General features: G+C 38.9%; 1 protein-coding gene across 2 annotated transcripts; it reads left to right on the top strand.

Moving 5' to 3' along the window:
• The first annotated feature begins 3,495 nt into the window (after positions 1-3,495).
• On the top strand, positions 3,496-13,664 carry atad1a (ATPase family AAA domain containing 1a). Of its 2 annotated transcripts, XM_061037596.1 has the most exons (11): positions 3,496-3,664; positions 3,862-3,974; positions 4,592-4,792; positions 4,923-5,021; positions 5,119-5,239; positions 6,978-7,178; positions 8,332-8,438; positions 8,569-8,658; positions 9,215-9,265; positions 9,483-9,661; positions 11,150-13,664. In XM_061037596.1, the coding sequence occupies exons 3-11, from the start codon at positions 4,619-4,621 to the stop codon at positions 11,277-11,279; spliced, it is 1,152 nt and encodes a 383-aa protein (XP_060893579.1). In that variant the 5' UTR covers positions 3,496-3,664; positions 3,862-3,974; positions 4,592-4,618; the 3' UTR covers positions 11,280-13,664. The 2 variants fall into 2 exon arrangements, with proteins under 2 accessions (XP_060893579.1, XP_060893578.1); XM_061037595.1 differs by lacking the exon at positions 3,862-3,974.
• Positions 13,665-22,420: the final 8,756 nt, after the last annotated feature.

Below are 22,420 nucleotides of genomic sequence, written 5' to 3'. Positions count from 1 at the left end.
GTGATAACAGATTTTCATGCTACACGTAGCAGAGGAAGAAGTGTTTAAAATGCATCCGATGTGACAAGTTTCATAGCTGCTATCAGTGTCTCCAGGCTGCAGAATTTAACACGCTCATTATTGGCTGATGTTTACCATTTTAAAACTTTTATGCCATGTCAATGACGGATTTTTGCTTCACAACCTTCTGATGTGCTAATGTGTTTGAATTTCACAGAACTGTTAAATTAATTAATTGTTTTATTATGCAGCTCTATTATGCAATTTGTCATGTGCTTCTTCATCAGGGTTGCAATGTTTAACACTATAATGTAATCCTTAGTTTCAGTGGGTGATTGGATTGCCTTCCTCACAGATGTTAATTTCTGATGAAAATACTGACTTCAGCAGCTGTTGCAATTGTAGGAAATATTTCAGAACAGTTTTTAAACCTCAGATTTCTGCCTCACTGATTCACCAAACCGACAGATTTCCTCCTCAGGACAAGAAGTCTAACACCAGGCTGCTCTGTATGTATAGTTATATGTGCCATTGGGAATTAACAGACTTCTCAGGTGTCTCAGGTGATGAAGAAGAAGGAAGAAAACATTTCTCTGTCTCTCTTAAGAGTTTTAAGAGAGCCGGCAGAGTCTGGGGAAATGGAGAGAGTCGTCAGTCTCTAACTATAGCTGTAATCATTTTGCATTTCTCGATTTGCATGAGTTACCTTGGCAGAAGGAACAACGTGTGGAGAACTTTTGCAGGTGACCTGAGGAAACTTCAGCCCCCTTTGTGATATCAGTGCTCATACAGACATATTTTTCCCTTCTTCTTTTGAACTTTAAAAATGTCAGATAATCAACATGAAACATTTATATCATGTCCATGAATAACTGACAGCGTATTGTTGTGAAAAAAGCAACAAAGGCCAAGGTTGGCTGGCTAGACAGAGTCATTAGCTAAAACAGGAAAACAATTGTATTTGAGATCTGCATGTCTGATTTACTTTCTAACATTTCTTACATTTTTACAATTGGTTTGTTCATTATAAGGAATTTGTAAGGGCCTTTTATTGAAGTCACAATGCATTTCAGAACTTTTAAGTTGTTATATTAAAGGCTTAAAATGCTACATTCTGAATATAAGTATAGGGCTTAGCAAAATTCAAAGTGTTGAAGGAGGTATGTTCAAAGAGAACTTTGGGTCTAAAAATCCACTCTGAAAGTCTCATGTGGCTGTTTTTCTATTATCTATGGAAAAGGGCAGTTATTAATGGATGTATTGTCAAAAAGTTGAAAAATGTAATGTTCACATCTTAATTAGCTTTCAAGTAATGGATGTTGTTCCCATTTACACAAGTTTTTATTGTTTTCAGACGGTAAGTGGCCTATCAGAAGTTATTCAGGGACATATCTCAGAGATAAAAAGAAAAGTGGCTCTCTGAAGGATAACTGATCTTACAACAAACTACACGGTAGGTCCTTTCTGGTAAAATGGCATATCAAGCATTATTTAATAAAATGATTCGTCATTAATAATTCAATGATTTAAGCCTTATCAAGTCTGAATGAAAGCTGAAATATATGAATGTTTAACTTCATTTTTTGAGCTTCCATTGACTCCTTATTAAAACAAAAATAAGCGGTTACTGTGTGCGCCAAAAAAACACAGAGTCCACTTGTGCTCAATAAGGCCCACGCTCTGCAGTCCACTTACAGCACTTAGTGTTTTCAAAAATAAATCTTTTTGGTTCCTCCTAACAGGCAAATAAATAATCCACTCCCAAATGATTCCTTATCCCACTCAAGATAAAATCTCTTCCTGCGAGATTGAAAGGGTAATTAACTGCTGCTCGTGGCCAACATTTACTCAAGTGTTCAGCAGTTTAACTTGTGCAGTTAAAAGGTGGATAAACATTCACTTTACCGTGAGAAACAATGAGACATAATGGCACAAGCACGACTCATCAACAGGGATTGATGTGTCTGTCTGCAAAAACTGTCATTTGGCAGCATGTTTTCTCCAAAGACTGCAGCTTTGGCATGTGAGAAGTGCAAGCAGAGTTTTATTTCAGCCATGGTGGAGGTTGACAGCCATGAGAGCTAAATGTGTTTTTCCTTTGTCCTACCAGCTTGAGAGCGGGTATTTGTGCAAGGTACGAGGCGGTGTGGGAGCCCCTGCTGCACTTTGCAGATACACAAGTCTGTGCTTTCATGCCCAGACCCATCAGAATGGCCCTGTCAGGCTGCTATCTCCTGGGACTTGCTGCTGCAGTACAGGGGGATTAAAGCTTTTTATGAAGCCTTTTAACAGCCAAAGGTGTGCGCAATAGCAGCATGTGTGCCATTTTCCTCAACAAGGGGGGACTTCACTTCGCAGGACATTTGAAGCTGGAACAATGCAGGATAAAATGTTGCAGAAAATTATGAAAACTAATTGGAAAACAAAGGTTTTAAACCTGCACAAGTGCACAGGGGGGTGGGGGGGGGGAATCCCCCTTTTGTCGCACATTGTTCCAAATCCAGTTAATTAAGCTCACAGAGAAGTGTGGTAAACATGACCAGATTGTACTTACGCTTCTGTGAATTGTGAATATTACATTATTGTTTTGTTGCAAAATTCAGGTTGATGTAAAAAACAAACACAGAGAAAGCCTGGGAGGGGAAAGAACAGTGTATTTGTTAAATATCTTAAGTAAAGGGTTGTAAATTATGGAATTATAGTAGATTGTATACATATCATCTTTGCAGTGCCTCCCTGTATTTCATGTTAAATAAAATAAAGCAGAGACAACAGCAGTTGGGAAACAAGTAGCAGAATGTGTGACAATTAACAATCCTTTTGGCCAATGTGTGATAAATTGCTTGCAGGAAGAGCCCATTTGTTCCAGCCTTATCTTTGAGGCTGCTGTTGAGAAGACTGGATTATCTATTATCAGACAAAAATGGGAAAGGTTGGAAACCAAACACAGATGGAAGCTTCAGATTTGAGCCAGAATGGTGAACATTTACATACAGTATATCTAACCCCAGGACATGTGTGGGAGTTTCTTGTCAATTCCTGGACGAAAGTTTCTCCTAACTTTAAAATGAAATGTTTTTGCCTCTTTTAATACATGGTAAAAGTGTTAAAGTTTTACATTTTGTGAGAAATAAAGATTTTACATTGCATATCTTTGACATGTGAACTCTTAATTTCCAAAACTTTATTTTCAAACTTTAATTTTTGATTTGTTAAGAAGGTTTAACTTTAACTTATAACAAACATCCAAGTCAATTTCATTTTAACATTTTAATAAATAATCAAATTTAAATGAAATCCTTAGTTCACTGATGAATGGTCCAGGTCCAACATCTGTAGACCACTTGTTTTGTTTACCTGCTGTAGCGGTGTGGCTGCTGTCGTTGGTGCTGATATGAGAATGATCTGTGTGCACACTCTGCCACCTAGTGGTTGGATGTGTAAAGCATGCCTGCACAGTGAGAGCGGAACCTAACAAACCCCGGAACTACAGTGTGTGTTTTCTACCCGAGTTGCTAAGCATGGTGCACTTCTAAAGCTAGTGTTTTGGCATTAATGCTACCTGTTTTGTCTTTTATCCTTCTAGGATGTAACATTTATGAAGGCCCTGGAATACAGCGTTTGGTTTGCTTTAGCCTTTAGGTCCATGACGTCACCTGTAAAGGTAAAGTGACAGCTTGCTGCTTGCAGTGTTAGCCTTAGCTTGGCGATGCTAACAAGCGAATTACTGTGATAGGTTTTCTTCTTGGAATAAACCATGAATATAAATGTGACGCAGATTAGATAACAAATACTAATAACCTTCCGAAACACTGTTAGCTGCAAGTATTATGAAAAAGTGACATATGTCTTCGCTTTTAGGTGAAGTGATGTCGTTTTACGCCAAATCCGTCTTTAGACATTCACTAAGTAATACTCTTATACGCACAGGCTATAAAGACAGAAATCTCCATCATTCATGTCTAACCCGAAAAGTAGGTACTGTTAATATACACTTTCTGAATGTGTTCTTAATGCTTTCCATCCTGTTATTCACGGTGTGATTTGTGGGTTTTTTGGGGCAGTGGGTGTTATACACAATACAGTTTGATTACAATAATTACAAAAAACATTTTGTGTGTGATATTTGTTCTCAGTTTACACTTGGATAATAACTTTCTCTGCATTACACAGAATGATATTAGATGTGATCGCAAACTCTTGGGATTTTCTGGTTCTATTGATCTGCATGTTGTGTTACTTTACCTTTATAATATTCTCACATAAGGTGTCCTCGGACCAAACAGTTCTGGGGACTGTAAGAGTAACTGTCCTCTAGGGTGATAGTTCCCTGAGAACCACACACCATGGGGACTTTTTGTCTGTCTGCCTGCGCACCCCCATGGTGCTGGGAGACTACCTACTCTAAAGAAGGAGCTAAAAAGGTTACTCCGAACAGGGTTTCTAGGACCTCTAATAAAATAGTTCCTGCGGTGTGGAATCAATAAGACAAGGGGGGGGCGGGTTCCAACAGTCCCTAGAACTATGAAAAAGTTCCTGTGGTCTGAAAACGCTTTCAGTCTTACTTTCACTATTCCCATTCTTTGTCCAGCCTATGATCTGACATCGGTCAGCAGAGATGCTGCTTAAAGATCTTCCCAGAGACGCCCTGCTGCGGCCGCTGTCCAGGAATGAAGTGCTTGGCATGTTGATAAGGTTGACCATATTTGGTGCAGCGACCTACTACAGCATCAAATGGGTTGTAGATGCTATGGACCCTACCTCCAAACAGAAAAACCAAGCCAAGAAAAGGGTACGTTAGATGTCATTACATAAGTCATTGATATGTTAGAGCAAGGTAGACTTTTTGCTTCAGCATTTTGCACACAATCCTGACATTGCTTGTGTCTTTAACTGACGTGTGTCTTATGTGGTCCCTCCAGGCTGAACAGCTGATGAAGAGGATTGGTGTGGAAGGAGTCAAACTCACAGAATATGAGATGAACATTGCCTCTCACCTGGTTGATCCTCTGACTATGAAGGTAACATTTGTAATCCCATTTTCAAGCACCGGCACATTCTTTATTATTGTTACCCTTTCACAGATAGAATATTTCACAGTGCTCTACCTTCCTGCAGGTGTCCTGGAGAGATATTGCAGGTCTGGATGAGATTATAAATGAGCTACAAGACACGGTCATCCTGCCCTTTCAGAAGAGACACCTGTTAGCCAGATCCAAACTCTTTCAGCCTCCTAAAGGTACTTCAGCGTGTCATCCTAACAGAACAGCTATGCTCAAATTGTACATGAAATTTTAAGGTTTGTGATGCGGTAGCATTAAAGGAGATCATATTTATTTCACTACTAGTTTATTTAAGAATGGACTGTAAATCAAACATTTACATTTGCATTATCTTATATGTTTGTCGAGAGAATGAGGACAATTGCAGGTTTATTTTGTTTTAGCGTTGTTGTCTCACACATACTTGAAATAAACGCTAGAATAAAGCACTGTACAAGTGTTTGAAATGACAACAGGTCATCTGTGAAGCACTTACACATTTCACATTAATTCAAGGTAAGATAACGTTTATTATTCATCTTCAATCTTTTCATCACATTTATACAATATTCTATTAATTACATATCAATACAGTAACATGATCAAAACAGGGTAAGGAAATTCCCCTTTTTTCTTCAATAAATAGACATTTACAGAAATATTCTGACATAGATACTCTGCTATTACCATTGGATGGATTCCAAGGAGAATTTCCCAGAGGGTTCAATAATGTGTGGGGCGGCTGTGGCTCGGTAGAGTCGGTCGTCAACCAGAAGGTCGGAGGTTTCGATTCCCAACTCCTGAATGTGTCCTTGGGCAAGACACTGAACCCCATGTTGCCCATGCTGCTTCGTCGGCAGCATATAAATGTGTGGATTGGATTAGTTAGTTCTGATGGTCCCTTTACATAGAAACCTCTGTGTAGGTGTGATATCAGTGTAAAAGCACTTTGAGTAGTCAGAAGACTAGAAAAGCTCTATACAAGTTTAGGTCCATTTACCATGAAGTATATATGATCTTATATCATCCTATAGATCCTATCATCATCCGCAGACACTGCAGCAATCTTCATTTTCAAGCTACAGCCTTCAGTCTGTTTTCTAATGAAACTCTTAAAACAGTTAGTTGGTAGTCGATGGATTTCTTTGGCCAGCCATATGTTAGGCATTATTTTATATTTTGTCCTTTCATATTGGGACTTTGTTAGATTAGACAAAACATTAACACACTGTGGATGTGGTGACCCTCAAAATTTGCAAGAATGAAAAAAACAATTAAAACAAATCTTCGACTTTGTTTTTCACGCTAAACTGAATGCTTTGAAGTGTAGAACTGAAATAGTAAGAATCAAGTCACTGTTCAGAATTTTCTTCAGTTCGTCTTTGAGCTTCTTATTATTGTTATTTTCAGTTTTTTTAGTTTTTTTATGAAGCCATCTGTTGAGTTTATGACCTCAACTTGAGATACAGTCCGTGCCAAAAAATCCTCAGACAGGATCGGAACACTTGGCCGCCTGACAGCACATGATCACTTCGAGGAATATTTATCTTTTTTATTGTTTGGCACAAAGATTTACACAGAGCCTCGAGATGACTCAACCTACTAAATGAGCTGCTTGGGAATCCAGTTCCAATCCCAGTCTCAAATGTTTATTCATATCATTAAACTTTCCTTTTAAAGGTTTTATTTTGGGGCTTTTTGCCTTTTATTTAGAGATAGGACAGTGAATCGAGTCTGAAATTATGACAAGCGGGAAAGAGGCCACTAGGCTACAGGTGCCCCATCATTAAACTTTCTTAATATGCAGTTGGTCTGTAAATGTTGTTCATCAATCTATTGTACATTTAAAAACATTAATATAAATTTAAACTTTGAACATAAACATATCAGGAGTCTAAATGAAAAAAATAATTCCTCATTTTTTTGTCCTTGCAGGTGTTTTACTGTTTGGTCCTCCAGGATGTGGGAAGACCATGATCGCCAAGGCAACAGCCAAAGCCTCGGGCTGCAAGTTTATCAACCTTCAGGCGTCCACGCTGACAGACATGTGGTACGGAGAATCACAGAAGCTGACAGCTGCTGTCTTCTCATTGGCTGTGAAAATCCAGCCCTGCATCATCTTCATTGATGAGATTGGTGAGATCCTCTAACACGACAAAACTGATAACTTTGAACATGACGGTTTATTACTATGCTAGTTGAGATTAATTTGAGTTTTACTCTTTCAAGCTGAATTTTTTCAATTCGTTTATTGTTGTTTTGATTTCATGACATCTTTTCCCCAAATATCCATGTTTTTCATGTAAGGATGGCATCACGTCATATAGCAGCATAAAAGAGCAGAATAAATACACATCTCAGGATAGCTGCTCAATGAACACTTTAGTACGTCTAGCTGACCATCCCCACTAAAAACTCTTAAGCGCAATCATAATGTCCTCTCTGCCACTACAGTAGGTTCTAAAGATCTTGTGCCCCCCCCCCCACCCCCCTCCCCCCTCTGTGTTTTTCAAATAGATTTTCTTTAAAAACTTCGGTTTGCAATGTAGCAGATGATGAAAGATTTCTATGACTGCATTACTTTAATAAAGAAAAAAACATTAAAGAGCCTGATTTTCTTCTGCAACATCTGGTAGAGAAGTTACAAGGAGCAAATTTTTTTAAATTTTTTTTTAACTGAACTATATCAATACTGACATCAGATGTCATAATATCCTCAGAAAATGAAAGTCATTGTCAATCTAAAGGTGCGTGTATCATGACTGTGTGACCATATTTTACTCTGTATGACTGCTGGAAAAAAAAATCAGCTTCTTTGATTTGCCCGATGAGCTGTATACAATCACTGCTAAGAATTCATTAAGTCAGGCAAATCAGCAAGTGGAACTAAAACAGATAACTTTTTGTTTTCAGACAAACACCAATATGCATTTATCTTATAGCATTCGTCACCTCATGCAATATTTTTGACTGCTTTGAGAATTTGCTCTTGAAAGCATCCACTTACCCAGATATTGTTTTCTAGGTCGGTTTTTCTTCTAATTAGCTAGATTATTCAGCTTTAATGGTCCCTTCTGCTACGATGTGTGGGTTTGGTTCCCTGCTGGCAGTCCGCTCAATGTCTTAACAAAGGGCCCGAGTTGATCTACATCTTCTGTGACTTGTACTCTCACTTATGACAAGTACCTCATACAACCCTTAAAAAAAGAACTTGAACTCGTTTGTCTTTATCTGTTATCAAGCAGTTCGTCTTCATCCTTCCTTTTGCTTCCTGATCCTCATTTTTTAGAGTCTTTCCTGAGAAATCGCTCCAGCCTGGATCATGAGGCCACCGCCATGATGAAGGCTCAATTCATGAGTCTCTGGGACGGCCTGGATACATCTTCAATCACCCAGGTAACACAACCACAGTTACTTTCTCACACTGTATCACCAGGTGCACTAATAGTGTGTCTTTATTTGAGGAGTTATCAGAGCTGAGCGTTGTTTTAATCATGGGTTCACATTTTGATTCTTTGATGTATAGGTGATGGTGATGGGAGCAACAAACAGACCACAGGACATGGATCCAGCCATTCTGCGCAGGATGCCCGCCACTTTTCATGTTGGCCTGCCAGTAAGACACTAACTCACACACACACACACACACACACACACACACACACACACACACACACACACACACACACACACCGGCATACATCAATACAGCACATTTAAAGTATTACCACCTGGAAAGCTTACACTTTAAAATATAATTCATAATAATTCAATGATAGTTTGACTCTGTGTTTTAATAATAACACACCGTCTAAGACATAGGGACTGTATGAACATGAAGACTCTCAGATAGTAGAGTTAAAAACAGGCTGAGAAGCACTGAACCAAATTAAATAAATAAATGAATGTGTGAACTGGATGAAAGGACTTATGTTCATCTTTGAACTCAGCTCAGACTCAACCATGAGGACTCAGATTAGGACTCAGGTTATGGGGACTCGACTCAGTCTCAACTCACATCTTTAGTGACTCAGGACTCGCCTTGGACTAGAGGTTTTGGTGACGACTGCAACACTGCCACACAGTGTTAGTGTATGATAACGTCAGGTAATTGAAATGACACTTGGAGGAATGAGACATGACTAAGAACCACTGTCCTTCTATCTCTGCAGAACACAAGACAAAGGCAGGACATCCTGAGGCTGATTCTAGCTGGAGAAAACGTAAGATGGGATCTCTTTTCAAGTCATCTGGGAAAATAATTTTCCACTTCAATGCTGTCTCTTGTTATTCTCAGAGACCCTTTCACACCTGTATTTTCCCTGTCAAAGCACATTAAAGTCAGTCTGATCACCCATGAACAGATGGCACTTGATTGTGACAGCTAACACATGGATTCTGTGTAACTGTCTCATATCTTTGTCCCGCTTTTCTGCTCAGCTGAGCAATGCCATTAATCTGAAGGAGATTGCTGAGAGGACAGACGGTTACTCTGGCAGCGACCTCCGGGAGCTGTGCCGCGATGCCGCCATGTACCGAGTCCGTGACTACGTCCGCAAGGAGCAAATGAGGCAGATTGCTCAGCAGCTGAAGGACTGTGAAGAGGAGGAGGAGGAGAGGTATGACTCACATCCAAACACCCACAAGATTTCAGAGCGTTTGTGTCCACTGCGCATGTCTTTGTTTGGTTGCTGTACCTGCCCCAAACATTGTGAGGTCAGACCAGTGCAGCAGATAGCAATGTTATACTACCTGTAGCTGGAAAACCGTAGATTTAAACAATATAACAATAGTTTTTTTTTTTTTTATGATTATAGCTTTAAGGCATTGTTTAGACAAAGAGTCAGCTTCTGTATGTCATCAAATTGGATATGGTCAGGGATGGATTCTGTTCGTTTTTAAAAAAAATCTGACATTTTATAAATGATCTGATCTGTGTATCCAATGTCCCAGCTGTTGCTAAGTGACAATTGAAAGCCTTCTTAAAGCAAGACAATATTTCTAAAGACGAAATATTTTTCCTACATTTGGCTGAGTGTTGTAAACACTTATCTCATCGCCGAGTTCTCAACAGCTCTTACACATGGCCTCATCTTTTATTTCAAATGGATAAAAGGAGCCGGAATAAATGCAGAAGACAGCACAGACATGTGGCTGTCCCATTTTGTAAAGCCCACGTGTCTGTTTAGTGTAATGTTATGTTACAGCACACTCTGCACACTGTTGATAAACAGAGTCTATCCTGTTGTCTCTTTAAAAATGCCCATGGAGACGTTTGTGTATCTGACAGAACAATTAAAAAAAAATGTAATTAAAATGTGATTGAACACACGGAAGATAAGAATGTGTAGAAGATATGTGTCTTGGCAAGATAATAAAACAATTTGAAAACTAAATGGAACCAGCACTAAGTGTGTGCCTGAAATAAACACTAACCCTTAATGAGATAAAGAGTTTAAAATGCACACTGTACAACTGCATAGGGAACATTGAAGAAGTCAAACATATTTAAATATGTATACTTGAATTTAAATGAGTGAGATCATATATATATATATATATATATACACCCAGAGGATATCACTGTTAGAGTGTCCCATATCCACTCCTAATGCTAATGCTGAGCTGCTTTTCAGTATGATTTTTTTTATTGTATGTCTGCCCAGCTGTTTGATGATCATTTAACCCTTTTGTTTCTTTTTTACATGTTTGAAATACAAACATCAGACATGTTCACATACAGAACTGGAGCATCAAATGACAGGCTCACTGCTCAGAGTTTAAAAAAAGTAATCTCTGGGTGGAGAACAGATCCATTAACACTTCAGGAAACCAAAAGTAGCTTTTGAAATTGAGAAAAATAAAGCTCCTCTTCTGTGTTTCACTGGTGGTAGTATTCTTTAGTCTCAGTTAAATGTATAATTGAAAGCATATGCATCGTATAATTCCCTGTTAATATATATGACTATCCTATATACATCTGAAAACTGTACTGTAGAGATTCATATGTTGTGTATACTGGGTGTAATAAGTGTGGAGTCTGGAATTGTAACACTTTTTTGTGCTCCTGTGTCTGACCTCTGACCTCTTGTATTCATTTCCTCCAGGTTTGTGGATGAGGACCGGTTGCGGCCGGTCACCCAGCTGGACCTCCTCTTCGGCCTGGACAAGATGAAGGAATCAAAGCGAGCCACAGCCTACATGTTACCCAGTGTGGCCGAGGTTCCCCTGGACTAAACCCCCAAACCCTACACTTAAATGGAATGTTTTTTTTCCCTTTGCTCTACATGTACAACGGCGGGTTCCTCCGCCAAGCAGACGCTCCACCGATCTGCCAGAGGGGCTGTTGGACAAGTCTGCAAAGGGCCATATTTGACCTACGTTTATTTATCCAGGCAGAGGTTGTTCTGAGCATGCTCATACAGCACAACCCGGCTCACTGTGTACAGGTTCAGTACATTCAAAAAGAGAAATCTCCTAAAAGCATCGTGCACAGAGCACAGTCGAGTCAATGTCTTACTCAAGGAAGTTAGTTTTGAAGAGGAAAAAGCCCTTTTCATAAACTTTTGATCCCTGAAGTTACTCTGTCTAATACTACCAACTATTCTAAAACACCACCTTAAGGATTCCTATACCAATCAGTCCCTGTCTTACACAGGATCCTTAGAGGGGATTAAGGACAATGACTCATGATTCATGAGTCACTCAAAGTCTGAACTCCAATCGAGTCTGAATGCTTTGGGGTTTAATTATAACTATATCTGCTGTCACTCCTCTTTTCTCTTTTTGGGCAAACATATGTTTGTCTTAAATCACTTCATCACAAATATCAAGTAATGTAATGAGTCAGCTGATCTTGTATCTCCAAGGTCACATTATTCACATTATTACACTATTTATCAGCCAGTTGAAGGATAGAAATAATTCAGTATTTGTCCCTATTCATACAAACAATTAGATGTGTGTGTGTTACTGTCACTATGCAGGATTTAAGTTGAATATTCAAAAACGTCGTCATCCTTTATCTCCCATCTGTTGTTGCTTTATCCTGAACTTGTTTGGATTCAAACAAAGTGGGATTTATTCTTTCCTTGCTGAGCGCTGATACTGTTCTGACAAGAAGTTAGTCGACTCTTTTTTTTTTGCTTAAAGCCAGTGTGAGGTTGTAAATGAAAACCGCAGCAAAGTAAAATTCATCATTTGATGGGTTACTGCTCCCAAGGAGTTCATTTCTGAATATTTATTTTGACATTACAATAATGTGTCATAGTTAAGTGTTTGTTCTTAGCTATGTTAGTATAGCTGTAGATGTTGTAGAAGTAGAGCAGAGTAAAGTCTACCACAGGTTAGATTTAAAACATGCCTTTAATTTAAGAACTTAGCGGAGCCATTGCTCCGGGTTCAAGCCTGTTCATCAGATTTCAGAACACTCATGCATGATCATTTTAATTTAAGATCCACAAAAAATAGCATGGATTGGGTCTGAGAGGTCCTTTAGGTCTTTAATGCAGTCTGTCCCAGAACTGACAATAATTTTTTTTTTAAAAATGCAGGTCATGTTGAGGAGTCACCACTCAAACCCTTTAACATGAACACACCCTGTATTTATATGAACCAGGGCTGCAATCACAAAAACACAGCTATCATTAAACTACAATTAAATGTCTGTATAAATATACTCACCTGTCGTATCACTGCTCTGTCTTTCCCAGCTGTTAGCAGACGTGTTAAAGGGATTGTGCTGTGTGCATGTTTGTCAATGTGGAAGCAGACAGATGCTTTAGATTTAAAGCAAAGACTTTTAAACCACCAAACTCTGTAACGTTCAAACCTTCATTGTGTTCTCCAGTGGTTTGTAACATCATATTTATGGTCTTATCATGCATTGTCTTTGCTGGAACGTTTTTTTATTTAACTATCAAGTCAAAATATGTGTGTCAATCAATGAGTGAAAGCACCTGTCTATCACTGCAACGCTTTTCTTTGTCACTTCCCGTTTTTCAAGGAGAGCACAGCTTTAAAATCGGAACACTCTCATGCGGCTGTGAGTGTGAAGTTCTGGTGACATGATTTTCTCCCTCTCCCTCTGTATAAAAAGCCTCATTATTCGCCACATGGTCCCAGCATGTGTTCTTGGATCTGTTTGTGTCTCACACAGACCTTTTTCCTACACAGTCTGAGAATAACAGGACGTGTTTGTCCCACATGGTGGCGCTGTGGCTTCACTGTCCTGTTACTGGGGCAACCGGGGGCATGGACCACTCGCAACTTTTATAGCATTATTGGGAGACGATGAAAACCTGAGCACACACAGCTAACTGGATTGTTGCTCTTCATTAGAGCACCTCAGGTGACAGTGAAAGGTCAAATGTTGCCATGTGAACCAATAATTGTGTCTCTGTGGCTTTCACGTCTGAGTTTGTTCTGTAGAGAAAGGAGAACACAGTGTTTTCCTGCAATGCAATATTAAAATCAGGTCATTTATTAGTCATGGACACAACGCCACCTCATGTTGTTACTGTATATAATGCTGTCAGCTATGTTCATGTGTCATTATCACGTACTGTAAAGTGTATTTATTAAATGATACTGAAGATAATATTCATCTTCATTCAACCAGCAGATGTGTCCTCAGTTATTTCTGCACAGATTTCCACCTGTTGTGTGTGTCATGTCCTTGTTTACGTAAATGTATAAAATAAAATAAATACTAATCTCATCTCTACCTATCCTATAAACACTACTATTCTGAATCCACTAGTTACTGACAATATTCTGATCACCAGAGAAATTGGACTTATAAGTTTAAACTAAATGAGCCTGACTTTTATTTAGTTTAATTGAGTTTATTTTAATTTAATTTATTTTTTTAGTCTCCATGACTTAAATGTGATAAGCAGAAAATATTTTTGTTTTTTGGACTTCAAAAAGTATAGTCATGAGAGTGTTAATCATAATCATCCACCCATTATCTTTTACCGCTTTTTCCCATGGGGGGCTCGAGCTGATCTCAGCTGTCATTGGGCGAGAGGAGGGGTCTGTTCGCCTGTCAATCACAGAGCTGATATACAGAGACTGACAACCAGACACACTCACATTCACACACGGGCAATTTAAGAGTTACCAATCAACCTAATGAGCATGTCTTGGGACTGTGGGAGGAAGCTGGAGTACCCAGAAAGAACCCACGCACGGGGTCAACATGTAAACTCCACACAGGGAGGCCCTGTCTGGGGGTTTGAACCAGGAACCACCGTGCAGCCTAATCATAATCAACTTTTGTTAAATTGTGTTGATGTTGCACTTGTGCACCCTTTGGGCATGAATAAACCATTGTTGGCCATAAACTCTTTTTACCAGAGGAGGTTTGTGACCCTGTATAAACCAGCTCTCTCAGAACGCGTGTGTGTGTCTCTTTTGCTCTAGACTAGGGTGGAGTGCATGGGTGGAGATATCAGGGGAGGGGAGGGGATTTTTTACCAGAATCCCACTGTGACATCACAAGTTGAGCAAATTTGAAATGGAGCACTTTTCTCTGTGTTGTAAGACTGATGCAGACTACAAACAAAGGACTGGATGAGTTTATTTCACATTTTGTGGGTCGGTTGACACTCAGGTTACCCAAATATATGTTCAAAAACACTGTAAAAGTGGATTTTTCATAATATGTCCCCTTTAAAAATATGATTTAAGCTCATAGGAATGTATAAATTCTCATCTGACTGCTCTATTTTGATAATAGTTATGGCACATACACTTTGGTAAAAACAACAGCACCTCATCTCTACCGGCAAAGCCTTTCAAGTCTGAATCACATCTAGATCCGACTGCTGCTCCTCCCACATCTTATTTTTTTTAATGAATATTTTGTCATTAACTTGTTTTAGAGAAGTTTCTAACAATGCATTCTGTATGATGTATAAATGTGAGTCTGTTAATCAAATAAAAACTTCAGAATGGTTTTAGTTATGTTTGTGAGGTATCACTGTGAATCACAATGCATCCGTCCGATGTTTCCCTGCTTTGGTCCAGACTTAATTATCTCAACAAATATTTGATTGATTGATATCAAATTTTGTACAAATATTCATTAACCTCCGAGGATGAATTAATTGACTTCAGGGAACAACTGACTCTTTCTGTTCCTCCACTGTGAAGTTGATATTTTAGTTTCAAATCCAGTATCTGGACATTTTTTGATGGATTACAATGAGAGATCTCCTGCAGATATTTGAGTTCTGATGTGATTTAATTTAACAACTGTGAGAATCATCTGACTTTCATCAACTGCAACCATCTGGTCCAAAATCCAATTTTCCCAGTAGCAACTGGCAAAACAGAGATTGTGAGTATGGTACATGTAATGCAAAGAAAGATGCAAAAAGCCTGTTAATATTATGTTATGTTAATATATTACTAAGTTATGTCCTGAGTCATCATCAGTAACATTGTTGTAGACGTATGTGTTAATAAAACATTTCTAATGCTTTATCAATTTAAGGATTTTTTTTTTAAATGGTGTAGAAAGATATAATACTTTTACCATCCACTGCCCAACCTGCTTTGTGCTAGCCCCAATTTAAACAACTTAAGACTGCCTTCAAACAACTTGGATTGAGGTTTAAGACCACCTCACACCAAGTGACCGTGGTCACGGGAGCAAGCACAAACTAGCAAGACTCTCATGATTTTATTCAGACCTTGGAAATGTGTCTGTGACTTTGAAATGGTAGGTGTAAGCCCGTCATTAGTCATCAGAACATGAAAATGAACTTTTGATTTTTTTTTTTTAATTAGTACATCCTTGAAAAAGTTTAAGTCGATTTTATGACAAGAGTTTTAGGATTTGGTTTTTCAATTCAGGAAGACAGCATAATGGGGCTGTATGACCAAGGGCCGGCTGAAAAGATTGTGTATTTTGTAGGAGAACATGTACCAGCTGCATCTATGGCACCAGTAAGTAAATATCACCTTTACGGATGGCTTCTCTAGCTTTATAGCATTCATAAAAACTCAGAGTACACATTATTAAAGAAGAGCATATTGTCTTTTAGGTTACAGGTTAGGTTGTGATACACACCTATTTTAGGATAGTACCTCTACTTTACATTTATGAGATACATAAACAAAAGGGAAATACTCTGTATAATAACTATGACTGTAGTACGTACCTACTCCAATAGTGAGTGTGTGTGTGTGTGTGTGTGTGTGTGTGTGTGTGTGTGTGTGTGTGTGTAGCCTACACGGTGTGTAAAGGGGAGGAGGTGGGTGAAGTACCCACTCACCCACGAGAAGCAGCCCAGTTTCCTACACCAGGCACAACTACTGTATGTGTGCTTTTCTCTCCTCTGTACATTTGAACAGCAGCTGTCTCACCAGTGTTGATGATGAATAAGACACATTTAACTCAAGGTCACTCCAACCTCATTCATCTCAGTGATTCAACTGTAATTCAAGATTTCTCCGTAAAAGGCAGGTTAACGGTGATATAAAGGTACATGTAAGCACTAGTTAACTGATAATAAGTACAGATAAGTTGCTGCCTGTGGTGTCGACAGATGGTAAGGTGATATTTACACTTCAGTTTTTAATGAGCTAGAGTCGAGAGAGTTTTCATCCAACTAAGTTCAGCTAGGGTGCACGTCTGATCTTTGACTCAGAATTATTGATTAGTTATTCATAAAGCTATTGATGAGTTATTCATGAAAAGGGAGTCAAAGTGAAAGTCTCCATTCAGGCTCTTTTCAATTAGAGGACGGTTCTCAGCCGATAAACACCACAGAAGAAGACTCTCTCCCCCGCAGCACAGCTGGCTGTAGATGTCAAAGACTTCCCACTGAGAGGCCAGCTCACACACAGATGGATTCACTTTTGTCTGGTAACGGTCTGTGAGTACAGTGGCTCTCAGCGCTGCTCTGATGGTCTCAACCTTTTTCCATCAGATAGGAGTGGAGGAGACGAGTGTGTAATGGCCCCACTCTGCTCTGTGACAGTCCTCTGAAAGCTTCCACACCATCGGACATGATCGAGCGAGCCCTGAGAAATCAGTCGCAGCTGTTATCGCTGCCACGTTCCTCAGCAGGACATCCTGTTGCCTGCAGATGTTCAGGGTTTTATTGCTGAAGTCATTCACAAAGCTTTAGTTTGTATAATCATTTAAAAGGCTGAGTAACTCCAAACTCACAACAGGATTCAAGGACTCCTAAAACAACACTGTGGGTGAGACAGGAGTGTTTGTTTATCCTGTTTCATCATAATTTTATGTTTTCTTTGCGTCATTGAGTGGTCACATAGAAAAGAGAGTGAAATGAAACAATGACCCAGTGTCAAAGAAACCATCAGCTCTTTGTGGTATATGAGGATGCTTCTACATGAGGCACAGTGCCCATTTTACTCACAGTAACAGCAGTTTAGCATGCGTTTCCCCATTAATAAGCCTGAAATGATGCAGACAGAATTCAAAGGATACATTATTGAGTCAGAAGTATGTTCAAGTTGATTGGATGTAATTGCTAAACTCTTATATAAAGTTTTCCTGAATGATGTGTTTCTCTTTTCTCTGTTAAGCGTGTGGTGGATTGTACTCACACGTGGCTTATGCAAATGTAAATGTATTATATATATATTCAGCCACAGAATATTACTGTAGTATTAAAAAAGTATATTATTTTTTTCTCTGGTTTATATGTTTTTCTTACTTCTGCACCTTTTCATTCTTTGCAAATGCCAAAATGAAAAGAGAGTTTTCCTCTTCACATCTTAACAGCCTTATACTTTTACAAATATGTTCAATGCAGTATCTTAAGCAAGGTATGCTTGTACACTATATGTGAAAATGCCCAATAGCATACCTGAAGGTCTCCTATTAATGTTATATGTTGAGTTTATCCATACAAAAACCAAAATGCAATTGTATCATTTGTGCCATGGATGACTTAGGATTTCTGCTTGGCTGGTTGCTGTGTCTTTCTGGAGTCTCCACTGATGGTCTGGGAACCTATCTTCCACACATGAGAGTGGTATTATTCCACTCATTAAATTCAATAAAATAGCAAAGGGTTCCCAACCCACAAGTCTTTTTTTTTTTTTTAAATGTACATGCTCGATATATATTTATTCACGGTTATTCTTGAGCATGAAAGCAGGTGTTCAGATAAATGTTCCATCTCTATACGACTGCAGCTTTTCAGGACCTAATTTTAACTTGGCTATGACTACTATGTGCTTTGGCAGTTATCCAGAACTGTTTTCACTGCATGTTTATGAGGCAAAGATAGTAGTTTCTGGAACCCCAGGAGACCCTGTGAGATGTGAAAAATATCAATGAAAAGGGGATGGATACTAGTGTGTGTAGGTTGTAAAAGATGGCTGAAAATGCAGTATACCACAATTACTGCATTGGAATACCCTCGTTAAATTTCCCTGTGTATATCTGCTGTTTCCCAGCCCCATGTAGAGATCCTGCAGCCACAGGGTCTTTAGAGCAGCCTCAGTGGGTCGTCTGTTTCTGATAGATGAAGAGGTCTTACCCTACATTAACCTCCTGGACCATCTCTGCAGGAGCTGGCTCTGAAGGGAACACTTTGAAGATGCTTGTGTGTGTCATAGTTTCTGTGAGTGCTGCCACAGTATCACCATAAAAGTCACTGACATATTCCTGAGGAGTCTCATTCACCCTCCAGCTGGCGCAGCTGTGGAGCAGCGGCAGCAAATGATGCGATTTATGAGTTGACATCATGTTAGAACGTCTTTACAAACCACCTGAGCTTTGTCTAATGATTGTAGGCGTAATGGCCTGTGGGGTTTTATTGAAGTTTCAAGAAAAAAAGGCCCAGTTGCGATCTTGTCTGGAGATAATAAATCATTGATTCTTTGTGGCAACAGGAGGATAATTGTTATTTGTGGCTTGTTTGAGATCAAGATTATAATTTTTACTGCTGTATTCATGGTTTGCAAATGGTATTAATCTGACAGGTTGCTATAACTTCATTAATTCTCAGTTGATCAGCATTTTGATATGCAATGGTGAGTGACAATCGAGAACACAAAGCCCAAAAAAAAGGGGAATATATTGGGTAATGAAATCAAGTCCCATAAACTAACTTTGAAATTAAACCAACGTCTAGCTAACAATAAAGTTGGCTAATTTAAAATTCCATTGGCTAGTTCTTTACACCTCTCCTAAAATGTTCTTTTTGTTGTAAAAGCTTGCTAGCAATCAGTTGAATGCTAACGTTAACAGTTTCATAATGTAAGCTAACAAATACTGAAATATGCTGTTTTAGCTAAGATTACACTTCTTGGAACCCAAGTAGACCAAGTGAGATATCTACAATAAGGGAAGTTGTGTATGTAGCTTATTTGTGAAAAAATAAAACGTCGAAAAATGCTACATACACTTTGTGTTTTCTTTGGGTGTCTTTGTGTATGTCTTGGTGCTGTCTAACTTTAGAGTTAGCTAATCTACCTGACTATTTGACACAGGTTGCTCCGTCAAATAGGTAATGTTCTTTTGTTTTTTGTATATTTTTCATTATTCCCTGCTTTATTTTGTAGTTGTTTTGTCTCAGTCTTTCCAGATCTTGCTCCTCATGTTCCCGCCTTGTGTGTCAGCCCGCCCTGATTACCCTCACCTGTGTCTCTTTATTCCTGATTGTCTGTGTATAATCCCAGCGTGTGCTCCCTTTTGTTGCCGGTTTGTAGTGTTTCTCTCATGTACCTCATCCTAGCGTTTTTCTTATTTCCTTAGTGTGTTGGGTCTCTGCCATTATAACATTTAAAGGTTTAAGTGGACCCAAAAGCAAGACCGGGAGACAGGGTAATTAATGGATATATGGGATGTGTATTGTAACGGCAGCAATGGCTACAGGTAGGCTTGAGGCTGTAAACAGGGAGTAGTTAGTGAGGCTGGTTGGTTCTGGCAGAGGCTGGTTAGGCTTGAGAGAGAGAGACTGGGTGGTGAGGCGCTGGAGCTCCTTAGTGAGAGGCACTTGGAATAAAAATAAGTCACAGAGTATTAGCAACAGAAACAAAAAACACTGTAGTTTTAAGTAAATTTGAAAAGCTGGACGATCTACTGTACCACGATGTAGACAGAGGTGAACCTGGGTTTAAATGCAGCAGCAGATGATTAGTGATGAGGATCAGGTGTGTGATTGTAGAGCGCTCAAGCACCCCATAAGCCACACCCAGCCTCTGAAAGAAAAAACCCAAGACCAGACCATAAGCACACCAGGAAAAAAAATGTCTAATCACCACATCTGCCTGTTTTTTTGACCCTGTCTCTTTAAACGTCATGATTTCTCAGGCTGCAGGTATTGTGCAGGCTCCCCAGCATAATGACTCACAGTGAGGCAGTGACAGACATATGTCCAGCCCTCCCTCAGAGTTAGTTATCTGTTTACTGCCTACCTGCAGAGATGTTGAGTATGCCACCATCTGTGCCCAGGATAGACAACCCTGCTTAGCCTGAGTCATACGACATCATTCACAGGTTAACAGATTGAACATATTGTCATGGATCCAGTCACTGCAGGACTTCTAAGTCAAATTAATTAGTTATTGTGACCCGCAATATCCTTTTCCTCTGCTCATAAACTCATAAATGAACTTTATGATGCCGCTTTCATCAATAAGGGTTTCTCATAGATGAAAAGAAGACTTGTTTACTAGATGGAAAAAAGCAGGTCAGGGAGTTACTTTTCAAATATGATGCTATACATGGCAAAACATTTTTCTGACTGCTCCTCAATCAGTTTGTGCAAAACAATGTATTAGGTTGCATATTCTTTAAGTGGGACTTTGACTAACTGTTACACATTAACACAACACATGATGCACTCTTATGTTGTGGATGAGATTAAGTGTTCATTACGAGTAAACACTGAAATACAAAACTTCTTTGGTTGTGAATTTTTCAAAACCATTTAAAACATTTGGTGTTCAGTTGAGTACATTGAATGTGGACTTAAAGTTAAGTCAGGAAACAGAACTCGCTGTAGGTTGGTTGTCATGGCAGCCTGGCTCCTGCAGGTGGTCTGTAAGATGACACCTTCAGAATTCATTATATGCAGCCACACCTTAATCTATTATTTTTACTTTATTAACATATTAGCCTCTGCAGGTTTGACACATGACTAAAAACCAGGGATGTTTGTACAGCAACACGTTTTTGCCCAAACAAGAAGTACAGCCGACTTGAAACAACCCAGCTGTTTTTTTTTTTTTTTTTAATCACCTCTGCATCCTTAAAGCAAACTTTGTGGAGTATTAGTCTGGAAAGCAGGCTGCTCCATTAGCAGATGTGTTAGGAGTGTCTCATGGCTGCAACACACCGGATCAAATGTAATCAGAAGGTGTGTAGCTGTCCGAGCAGGTGTAAAGAGAAGAGACAGCTTTTAGGGCTCACTGAATCTGTCACTTTTTGCACTGAGACTATAGTCCAAAAAAAATTAGACGCAGCGAGGAAGCTGGGAAAAGTTTTTAAGGAAGAAGTGTGTGCGAGTGGCTAAAAGATCAAGTTTGCAATTTATTAACTCTGTGTATACATGAAGAAGTGGCAACCTAGTTTAACATGTTTATTTTTGATCAAAGACAGTTTAAAGAAATAGCATTGTCAATACTGTTAGTGCTGTGCTCATTGTGGATTAATATTGGTTATTTGTAAATTATGATTATAGTAATAGTAATATAACAAATAGTGAGGTCTAGTCCGCTCTTTTTGTAAAGTGTCTCAAGATAACATTTGTTATGAATTGGCTCTATACATATAAAGATTGATTGATTGAAGACATACAATTATTATAGTGAGGTCAATGCATTAAATTAGTTTCCATGATTTAGAATCGCTCTAATGTCTCAATTTATTTCAGGCTTTGGCAAGGTTAAGTCTCATTATCAGCATGTGCTTTTACATTAAGCTCTTCATTGTTTTAATGTTTAATGTTTCATTGTTTAACTGCTTTTTTTTTTTTTAATTCAACAAGCTGTTGCCTGACGGTACAGTGCTCATTGTTCATCAACCTTCCACTTGTATTCCCCAAAGAGTTCATTCAATATGAGTCCTGAAGTCAAATAAAGTTGATTTGATAACGACCAAATTACACCAACTTCCTATGACCTTAAAGGACACAATCCAGTACTATACATAATCACCGCACAAAGAAGAGAGCCCTGGTTGCCCTCTTTTTTTTCTTCTAAATTACACGTTTAGTAGCTTCATTGACGCACAGGAAATCTGCAGCTAAAAACATTATGCATTCGCAGGCCTGGGTTCATAATAAAAGTGATATTTCCTGTAGATGTCCAAGCTATTAACAGACGCACAAACGGTCTGAGGAAATGGGTATAATGCATGTTTTTTTAATGAATGAATATCA

The sequence above is a fragment of the Labrus mixtus genome, chromosome 5, assembly GCF_963584025.1.
Source record: "Labrus mixtus chromosome 5, fLabMix1.1, whole genome shotgun sequence".
NCBI lineage: Eukaryota > Metazoa > Chordata > Actinopteri > Labriformes > Labridae > Labrus > Labrus mixtus.
The sequence above is the reverse complement of the archived record's forward strand: the minus strand, read 5'-3'. Positions and strand labels throughout refer to the sequence as shown.

Bases quoted from the DNA above. Each gene is read 5' to 3' on its own strand.
- atad1a (XM_061037595.1), top strand. From the start codon at position 4,619: ATGCTGCTTAAAGATCTTCCCAGAGACGCCCTGCTGCGGCCGCTGTCC. The intron at 4,793-4,922 runs GTACGTTAGATG...TGGTCCCTCCAG, and splicing joins AAAACCAAGCCAAGAAAAGG to GCTGAACAGCTGATGAAGAG. The intron at 8,439-8,568 runs GTAACACAACCA...TTTGATGTATAG, and splicing joins ATACATCTTCAATCACCCAG to GTGATGGTGATGGGAGCAAC.